The sequence below is a fragment of the Rana temporaria genome, chromosome 2 (assembly GCF_905171775.1).
Source record: "Rana temporaria chromosome 2, aRanTem1.1, whole genome shotgun sequence".
Lineage (NCBI taxonomy): Eukaryota > Metazoa > Chordata > Amphibia > Anura > Ranidae > Rana > Rana temporaria.
Window position 1 is genome coordinate 240,896,850 of NC_053490.1, and position 10,831 is coordinate 240,907,680.

Consider the following 10,831-nt stretch of genomic DNA (forward strand, 5'->3'; position numbering starts at 1 on the left):
AATAGGGGTGGCAGCAGAGACCATAGATAGATTCAAGAAATGCATGAATCTATCTATGGTGATAGACAAGTGGCAGGAGAGAGGTGGGCGGCACCCGTGCGCCCTTTATGGATGCACCACCACTGGTTGCACCGATACTAGTACTGATCTCGCTGTATAGATTTCAATAATTTTTTTTTATAGAAACCTATGAGGCTGGCACCCCTCGAGTATCCCCGCATGCAAACTAGAGGGGCGGCGACACCCCTTATGGACCTGTTGAATTGATGACAGCTGGAGGTAGGGTTGCCAACTCATCCCTTTAAATATTAATTACACAGGTTCTGAGGCTAATTTAATGCAAATAAGGCACCAAGTGAGTTTAATTACCTCCTTAATCAGCCACAGAACCTGTGTAATTAATATGTGTTCTGTTTTAAAGGGATGAGTTGGCAACCCTAGCTGGAGGAATAGTCTGCAAGAGTCAGAGCTTTGCACCAGCCATCCACTGATTATGGATTGCAATGTTTGGCAGGCTCCTATGCTAAATAAAGGAATGAACATTAGTTTAATCCTCAATGTAGGAGACAACACCTTCTTAATCTAAAATGACAGTCATTCTTGTGACTAGCAACTTTTAAAATGACATAATTCATCATTTGACATTCAGAAGCTACAACTTTCTTTCTAGTATGTTTATGGAGCTCTATGATTTATGGATTACACCTCTACACAGTATTAATCATCGCAGCGAGATGAAAACTACAACTCCCGGCACGCATTGCGCTGGCAGGCTGTCGTCACGTGGGGCGGGCATTTAAATGGGAGTGGCTGGGCGCTGCAGTGTACAGGGCAGTGGGAGTGTATGATGGAGTCCGAGCAGAGACATCGCGCCTTGTACAAGGGGGCAACGCCACCATGGAAGGAGACCTACAGAAGGGTAATGTCATGGGGCGCAGGGTGGGCTTTTCTACGTTGGAGCCTGTTGTGCACGGTTATTATGACGTTAGTGTATGGTGATCAGGTGGCTTGGCTTGTCATGCATGTCTCATTACTGAGCACGGTGTTGTTTTTATTCCTATTCTTAGAAGTGCGTGGAAAGATTGAAGAGCAACCGCTCCAAACTTCTGGATAAGTTCCGACAAGTGGGGGAGAGAGTGAATGGAGGCGTTGGAGGGTCCTTCCTGGTGCAGGAGGTGATGGAAGAAGAATGGAGAGCCATGCAGGAAAGCAGTGGGAGCTTTCCCTCTCTATGGAGGAAGGAGAACATCTCACAGGTAAGGGGTAGGGGGAGTGCACTGCTGGGTAGGGGGTGTGCACTGCTGGGTAGGGGGTGTGCACTGCTGGGTAGGGGGTGTGCACTGCTGGCGGCTGGGTAGGGGGTGTGCACTGCTGGCGGCTGGGTAGGGGGTGTGCACTGCTGGCGGCTGGGTAGGGGGTGTGCACTGCTGGCGGCTGGGTAGGGGGTGTGCACTGCTGGCGGCTGGGTAGGGGGTGTGCACTGCTGGCGGCTGGGTAGGGGGTGTGCACTGCTGGCGGCTGGGTAGGGGGTGTGCACTGCTGGCGGCTGGGTAGGGGAGTGCACTGCTGGCGGCTGGGTAGGGGAGTGCAAGCATTGTATCATTCATGTCAGAAATTGTGAGGCTTTGTTGGCTTTTTTTATTGTAAAAAGATTCCCAAACTGCCACCCTCCATCTGTTATTAGAAACTGGCTATATCTTCTTGCTTCTCCATGCCAGCCCCCTGCTGATGTGGGGCAAGGTCCTTCCTCTTAAAGCAGGGGTGTCAAAACTTTTTTCAAAGAGGGCCAGATTTGATGAAGTGAACATGTGTGAGGGCCAACCAATTTGCTTGACATTCTTTGAACTATCAAAATCCGGTGTAAGTGTGTTAGTCTTAGCACTATGCACTGCCCAACAAGAATTATCTTGCCTTTGTGGCTGTGTGTGAAGAAAAGAGCTCAGGCATATTTATTTGACATATATCTTTTGTGGCCCCAACGAATCCCTGAGCGCCGCTCAGGACTAAGGATGAGCTCAGGCGTGTTATTTGGATATACCGCATTTATCGGCGTATAACACACACCTTCACTTTAAGAGGGAAGTTTCAGGATTTTTTTTTATTTTAAATAAAGAACTGTGAAGCAAAATAAGGGTCAGTGCCCATCAATGCAGCCTAATCAGTACCCAGGAATCAAAATAGAGAAAGGGATTTCACTGCATTTCACACTAACAAACAGTGCTTAATCATAGAACTATGACTAAGCACTGTTTGTTAGTGTGAAATGAGTCAGCTCTTCTGTCCGTTCTGATCTACTGTGGCATGTATTTAATCTATTTTTTGAATAAAGGCAAAAACTTTTTTTTTAGAGTGCGGCTGTCCAGAATTTCTTCCCATTTGCACTAATCAGTACCCAGCTGCAGCCTCCCTATTGACTTGAATGCAGCCTCACAAGTGCCATCAGTGCAGCCTGATCCATGCCCATCTGCAGCCTCGGAGGGGACAGGGAGGGGGCGGGACGAGTGCCAACACATTACATACAGGAGAGTCTCCTGTTTACTCGGCTGCCTCTTTAATACAGTCCCGCCTCCTATGATAGACAGAACAGTCGTCCAATGACAGCCCAAGAGACGGGACTTCCTATTACAGACGTTACAGAGGAAACAGGAGATTCTCCTGTATGTAATCTGACGGTGCTCGTCCCGTCCCCTCCGAGACAGCGCCGGAAAATACGGGGGGGGGCACAAAAGATATGTATATCCAAATTACCATGGGGGCCGCATTAAACCGAAATGCGGGCCATAATTGGCCCCCGGGCCGGACTTTGGACATGCCTGTCCTAAAGCATCACCTCCTGGTATATCTAATGTAGGTGTCCCAGGAGGGTGCTGGTCCTTCCACCTAAATAAGAATGGAGGCAGGGTGGACTGTAACAAGGAAATAAAGTGCTGCTTTTTCAAGTAACCTCTTCTCTGCAGCCCTATAACTGGGTCTTCACATCCGAGGTGGGACAGACTTGCCAATTGTAATTACTGGAGACCGGCTGTGCCAGCTCCTGATAACCAGAGACCAGTAAATGTCTGACTGCTCAGTCCCTGTGCTGGGAGTGTGCTCTTGGGACAGAAACCTTGGCTGCCACAAACAAACATGTGCAGCCTATGTGGTGTTTAAAGCTCACTCTTGATGCCACACATGTAATGTGGTTGGTAGGAGGAGAACGAGGAGGAAGCTTACTATGATCTAAAGGGGTATCTTGTCATGAAGGTCTGCTATGAATTGTACGGTCTTGTGCTGCTTGCTATGGGGGCAGCCAAGCCACCGCTCCCTGTGCCCATTCAGACACTGCCCTGCACCTTTTCTCTTGTTGACTGGCTTTGACAGCAGTGGGAGCCAATGGCGCCACGCTGCTGCCTTGGCCAGTAAGGAGAGGTGTCCTGGGCAGCCAAGACACTTCTGCAATGTTGCTGGATGTAGATGGACCTTGGGTAAGTATTAGGGGAGGTTGCTGCATATAATCCATTAAAGGGTTTGTTAACCCATCCATATAAAATACCAGCCCCTCTATTAGAGGCTGTAATTAAAAAAAAAAAGTCAGCTGTCTTCAGGCTGGGCACATCACTCGCAGCCGCTTTACAGCTCTGATCTTTTGCTTCTGAGGGAGGGGCTGTGATCTCCCCATTTGTCTCCTCCTTATAAGCCAGGGGTCTTCAAACTACGGCCCTCCAGTTGTTCAGGAATTACAATTCTCATCATGCCTAGTTATGTCTGTGAATGTCAGTTTTACAATGCCTCATGGGACGTGTAGTTCCGCAACAGCCGTGTCTCATAGCTGTAAAGTGGCTGGGTATTTACACTTGATATACCGTGTGCTATGCCAACCTCTAATAGAGGCTGGCAGTGAAACCTTTTTCATTTTATTCTACAATAGGGGTGGGGCTGGCTGGAGACTGACACAGGGGAATGGCGGGGGGGGGGGGGGGGGGCAGCGTATGATGGAGGGAGGCAATTTGAGCACAGTGATCAGGGTGGAGCTACCCTGGTTATCGTGGTCTATTTAGAGAGGGGCATACAGTAAGTGCCAGGTTCAGGTTTTTTTTTTTTTTCAGTTTAGAGGGGGGCAGATTACACTGCACTGTCATTTTGCTTTAGGGACTGGGATCTGCTCCCCCTTTGTCAACCCCCCCCAAAAAAAAAACACTAAGATAAAAAAAAAAATGGGGGGGGGGGGGGGGGGGGGGGGGGGGGACGGGACGGATTTCTGCCTTTACAATCACTTTAACACTAGCTGACTTTTTCCACCTTTGCCTTTTCTATGCGGTTTAATCCTACTTTATAATACAATTTTTACGTTTTTAACCAATTTTCCTCCCTGAAGGTTTACTTTCTTCATCACTTTTAGGTGTGTGTGTGTGTGTGTGTGTGTGTGTGTGTGTGTGTGTGTGTGTGTGTGTGTGTGTGTGTGTGTGTGTGTGTGTGTGTGTAAAAAAAAAAATGCCAACAATAAGTGTGTATTGATTGGTTTGTGCAAAACATTTGTGTCTACAAATGATGTGTGGGTTTTTATTTTATTCGTGGTGGACAAATCAGACACCTAAACACTTTTTGGGGACCAGTAACACTAATGGTGATCAGTGCTAAAAAATGCACTGTACTAATGACACTGGTGGGAAGTGGTTCACCTCAGGGGCCATCGAAGGGTTAACTGTGTGCCTAGCCTGTGCTTACTCGCTGCTGGAGAGGTCCTTCACTAGGGGAAGGCAAAGATGTGTGTTGCTGCTTTGCAGAAACACTGGATCAGTGTCTTCCCTTGTGACAGAACCACAATCTGCCTTGTTTACATAGGCAGATTGATGTTGTGCCAGTGGACATTGAGTCTGTGGCACCTGCTGCTGGGCCTCCCGCTGTGTGTCAGAGGGGTCGCTGGAGGCGCACGTGCCCCAGACCAGAAAGTGTCCAGATCACATACTAGTGGCCACCCTGCTAAATGTAAGGGTGGTCCGCAAGTGGACTAAACACAAATTTTTTTTCTTTGTCCCCATTAGTCTTATTACGCTAGCTTTGCTCTCTGAAGCATGATCCATGTTAGGATCACTCTTCAGCGGGCATTTGACAGGTAGAGTAGGCCTTGTATTGCATCCTCACAATCTAATTTAACCCCTTGGACCTCACACTACCCTACTTCAACTGCATTCACAGAGCTGTCCCACTGACTTAAAAGTGAGGGGGGGGGGTAATTCCTGATACAAAGCCACCCCAATGGGAGGCTTGGGTGGGAGTGTGCGCAAACCAATCAATATACACTTATTGTTGGCTTTTTTTTGTTAACTGTATGAGGGGATTTCCCTAGCATTGCAAAAGGATGCCCTCACTTGTGTACATGGATAAAACGAGGAAAAGGACATTGGTTTTAACCCTCCAAGTTTTAGATCTACTTTAACCTCCCTGGTTTTTAAAAACCTTCTATACTTGGATGGATGCAGCATCTATTTGGTACTGCAGCTGTCCCCCGCTGGCTCTGCAGTGAGAACGGCAAGATCAAACACCAGTGATTGCTCAGTTCTCCCCCTCCACTCTGAGCAGAGAGCTGGGACTATTGGTCACCAGCTGTCTTCTCTATACCCCTCTTGTGGAGAGGCTGGGCCAGGTGCCGCTCCAGGTATCTGGGTGGATCCCAAACATTTGGTCTGGATCTTTTTAGAGCCTGCCTCCTGGATGCCCCCCCCCCCCCCCCCCCCAGCAGTGGACTTTAGCCCCCTTCTGGCTGAAAACTGGTCAAGGGAGTGCATCATTTAATAGTCAGGAGCAATAAAAATGCACTTTGTGGGCACCAAATGCCTGCAAAATTGCCACAATCTCATCACTGTGTGCTGTACATGTGCAGAGAGCAGCGCTGTGGGAGGAGCCAGCAGCTCCACCCACTACAGGCTGCCTGCAGAAAACTACAGGAGGGGGTGTGGACAACCAGTCACCCTGCACAAGGAAAGAGCAGCAGTGACCGTTCTTTCTTACAGGAAGCTCCATGATGTAAGCAAAGTTGCACATTAGAATACTGCACAGATCTGAAAAACTCACCCAGTCAATATGACACTTGCCAAGGAGACAAATCCTCCTACATAAGATGTACCTGTTTATGTGCTGCTTTCTGTTCTTTAGACTTGTTCAAAGTCCGGAATTTTATAAAGCTTTGTCTGAGCTTTCAGGAAGCAGGGGACAGATAACTGAAATGATACACTGCAGAGCTTGGCGAGGAGAACCTAGATCAGGGATATGCAATTAGCGGACCTCCAGCTGTTGCAGAACTACAAGTCCCATGAGGCATAGCAAGACTGACAGCCACAAGCATGACACCCAAAGGCAGAGGCATGATGGGAATTGTAGTTTTGCAACATCTGGAGGTCCGCTAATTGCATATCCCTGACCTAGATGATGATGGGGGGGACAGACCTGAGACTGTCAATCGGCTGAATATTCCCCCCATCCCCCACTTTTGTTTTTTTTTTAACACTTTTAAAGGCACATCAGGAGGTGGGGTGAATGGGTTAAGTTATTGCTATATAAACGGGCCCCTTGCAGAATGTAAAATTGTGCTGTGCCATAGGCGCTATATACGTGAGAGTGGTAATACTTGATGTATTTTTAGGCACTGGGCATTTTACAAGATCCGGATGAGTTGGTAACATTGGAAGAAATCAGACAGGAACTTCTCTTTGAAGGTATAGTTGCTTTAAGTCTGCAGTTTAATGTCTGCAGTAGATTCAATGTTTATGTACCCTTTTTTTGCTTCTCCTTCCAGAGCAGGCAATGGTTGCGGAAATAGAAAGCATTCTTCAGTTTGAGGATGACTGTCTGGATTCAGTTGTGGGGATGAGTACGGAAAATCTCATTGTGTGCCCTGTCTGTAATCGGTATGTATTTCTTGACTAGTGTTCTGTCCCGTTATCAAATCTTCAAGATTACAGAAATGTGTACTGATGTCTTTTTCAGGAACTACCTAACCGTAACAAGTTGCTTTGTCTTATGCCAGTGTGGTGTGTACATCAATTGTAAGGTAAGAATTGTTATGGTGCAGCACTTTGTTTAGTGACTAGATATTGAAGGCTGGGACTGGTACCCCCCCCCCCCTTAATATTTTAAACCTAAATTGTAAAGTTTGACAATTGAAAACCTAGAAGGAATACTTTTGCCCACAGAGGGAGGGGTCTCTTCCACAAATGGCAAATAAATGTTTTTTTTTTTCTAAATACAATTTAGTTTTACTACTACAAAAATAAACATCAACTGCTTTTAAGGCTCAGTTCACACTCCTGGGACATAGGATCCGACTGAGAGCCATAGGACATGTGAAATGCCTTGTATGTGAGAGCCATTCCAATTAACACTAAAGTTGCTGCAACTTCAGAAAAGGTTCCTGCGCTACTTTGATGACTTTTTTTTTTTTTTTTCCTCAGTTTAGGCCGATACGTATTCTTCTACCTATTTTTGGTAAAAAAAAAATCGCAATAAGCGTTTATCGATTGGTTTGCGCAAAATTTATAGCGTTTACAAAATAGGGGATAGTTTTATTGCATTTTTATTAATTATTATTTTTTTACTACTATTGGCGGCGATCAGCTTTTTTTTTTTTTTTTCTCGTGACTGCGACATTATGGCGGACAATTTTGACACATTTTTGGGACCATTGTCATTTTCACAGCAAAAAATGCATTTAAATTGCATTGTTTATTGTGAAAATGACAGTTGCAGTTTGAGAGTTAACCACAGGGGGCGCTGTAGGAGTTGGGGTTCACCTAGTGTGTGTTTACAACTGTAGGGGGGTGTGGCTGTAGGACTGACATCATCGATCGAGCCTCCCTTATAAAAAGGATCACTCGATCGATACGCCGCCACAGTGAAGCAGTGTTTACATATGGCTCTCCCTGTTCTTCAGCTCCGGGGAGCGATCACGACGGAGCGGCTATAAATGAATAGCCGGGCCGTCGTCCCGGATCGCTCCCCGAGGGAATCCGCACGCAGCGGGGGGGGCGGGGTCCCGATTGGACCCCCCCACCTGCTAGAAGGCAGGGACGTGTATATATGTGTATATATGTGTGTGTGTGTGTGTATATATATATATATATATATATATATATATATATATATACACACACACCCATCTGCCTTACCGTGCCATTTTGCGGACATAAAAAGTCATGCGGCGGGCGTTAAGGGGTTAATCATTCGGGAGAATTTTTTTTTTTTTGCGCGCTTTATCTTTTAGGAACCTGATTCTTAGCATGTAAAAGACCATTTTACATTTTAATAAAGCCCAAACTCTACCCAAGTTCCGCTCCCTCATCCCATGTTTCTATTCTAGTGACAACCATAATAGCCAGAAACTCTAGGTAGTAAAATCAATTATCAAGTCTCTTGTCCATGTGTGTGACCAGAGGGAGATGGATACTCTTGGCCTGGTGCTAAACTAGAGGTCGGGAGCAAAGACACAAGTGAGTTAGTTTATTACAGTATGCAAAAATAGTTTTCCAGGTATTGTAACAATTTGATTGCTGCCCATGTTTTTCCACAATGAAGTGTTTACCTAGTGTCACAGATGCCCGATTGCTGTTTTGTCTAGATATTGCCAGGTCAGCACAGTTTTAAAGGACAATACTAGGATGTAAAGTATGGGTGCTCAACCTGCGGCCCTCCAGCTGTTGCAGAACTACAAGTCCCATGATGCCTCTGCCTTTGGGAGTCATACTTGGAACTGTCAGTCTTGCAATGCCTCATGGGACTTGTAGTTTTGCAACAGCTGGAGGGCCACAGGTTAAGCACCCATGATGTAAACCCTTACAGACGGTCTTAAAAAAAAAAAAAAAAAAAAAAAATATTAATTGATCATGATCGTGTTGGCTATAACTTGGGAGTTTTTTTTTTTTTTTTTTTCTTTTTCTTCTGTTATTTTTTTTTCAGTCTCAAGGCATGAACAGTGACAAGCTGCAATCATTACTTGAGCTAAACCTGTCTGCACATGCCAACGGCTGTTCTGAGCATCCAGCGTTTTCAGTTGTCCTAGATGCTGAAGGAGTATCCAATTTATTTATGAGTTGCACTGTAAGTATACAGTTATAGCCTGAATCAAAATATACTGTATGTTCATGTGAATATTTTGAAGCAAAGACTTGTATCTAGAGTATAGAGGTAGTTTAACTATCAGGTTTGTTTTGCGGTCTGTTGCCTGCTGAGGCAATGTTTCCATCACTTCCTGTACTGGAGATGCAACAGGAAATGAGAATACATTTCTCAAATTCCTATTTTACAGTGTCATGGGAATGGGTGTCCGCATTAAGATTTCTCCCAACTTCTTAAACTGATTAGAATTTTTTTTTTTTCTCATTTGGTGTCAATGGTCTTCAGGTAAAATAAATGGGTACATTTTCCCAGCAGGGACACAGATTGCAATGAACTTGGCAAAATGAATACTTCCCTACTTGCCTTGTTGTAGTGTGCAAAATGAGACCTGTAATTGCAGAGCGTAGCCTTGATTGCTGGTGGTTGTCAAGGGGTGCCTTGGCAAAATGCCTTAAGAACGCTTAACTTTACAACCTTGGGCACCATGCAGGCCAGCTACCAACAACCGCAGATGTCATCAGTTGATAAGGAGGACTTGGGCACCTGCACAGCATCCTTGTTTGACACCCTCCCCCAGAACTGGGCCTACATTAGCTGTGTAGGGGAGAGAAAATGCTAGTGTACTAAAGTCTATTTGCTTTGTAAGAATAAATAAATAAATCACCATTAATGTTGCGTGGCCTACATGTGTAAATGGGGTGCATCAAGATTGTAATGTAAAGCATGCCTTGACCAGAAAAAGGTTGGTTTATTGCCGTGACCAGCTGGGGAGATTTTTCTTTTTTGTCCAAAGTAAGGAACTACAAAAGCAGTTGGAATTGTAATGTCATATGGAGCGGCAGTTTCTTGAAACATGCTGTTGAGTTATATTATATTTTTATTTTTTCTCTTCCCCGTTTTTACATGTGTTTTTATCTATTTATTTCTTAGGTGTGCGATGCAATGGCAGTCATAATCTAGACTGAAATGTGAATTCAGGTGGCTTCCACTGAAGATTATAGCTGCAAAGTCTATTTATTTTGTATGTATAGTTTATCTTTTGTAACTTTTTAAAGACTAAATAAAATTGTTTAACTGGTTTTAGGCCATTTTTGTTCATGGAGAACCAAGTGTTAAAGCATATCTGAACCCAAGAACAAAAAAGCCTCCTGACACCAACCATGTCAAACAAGCCTTGCCCTAGTTGGTGCCCCCTCCACCAAGTAAGAAGCAGGCAAATGGGTATACAATTCCACTCACTTCCCACATTGAGGCTGGAAATGGCATGCTCTGCTGATCAGCCACGTCAATCCTGTCGGCTGACTTCTGGTGTCTAACTGATGGCAAAAATAGGCTCCCCAAGAGCCCAGCCCCTTTCCATCAGTGCAAGGTCTTAGTGTGGATTGGGTGCCTGCCCTTGACTTCCACTGTGTGACTAAATGCATCTTCCGCAACCTGAATTCCAGGTTGCTGCTGCCTTTTCCCAAAGTAAGAGCCTTGCCACTTCCACACATACCTGCACTTCCACCAGAACGGGGTCAGTGAAACCATGCCTAAAATTACAGCAATGTCTGCATCTACCCCTAGCTGCACACTGGTGAAGAATCTTGGCCTGCAGGTGTAAGGTACCTCAGAGCCAAAACCAGCTGGGATAGGAATCGACCTCCACTGACTGGCGTCTTCAGAGTAACCTTGTCATGAAAATGGTTTTGAGGCAGAGAGTCCCCACTCCAAGGCCCATTAAAGTAACAGTTCTTCCACGTGT

General features: G+C 45.5%; 1 protein-coding gene across 1 annotated transcript; it reads left to right on the forward strand.

Annotated features, from left to right (window-relative positions):
- Positions 1–805: 805 nt before the first annotated feature.
- On the forward strand, positions 806–10,165 carry RPAIN (RPA interacting protein). Its single transcript, XM_040336687.1, has 7 exons — positions 806–919; positions 1,068–1,256; positions 6,620–6,692; positions 6,773–6,884; positions 6,964–7,027; positions 8,929–9,069; positions 10,018–10,165. The coding sequence occupies exons 1-7, from the start codon at positions 845–847 to the stop codon at positions 10,045–10,047; spliced, it is 684 nt and encodes a 227-aa protein (XP_040192621.1). The 5' UTR covers positions 806–844; the 3' UTR covers positions 10,048–10,165.
- Positions 10,166–10,831: the final 666 nt, after the last annotated feature.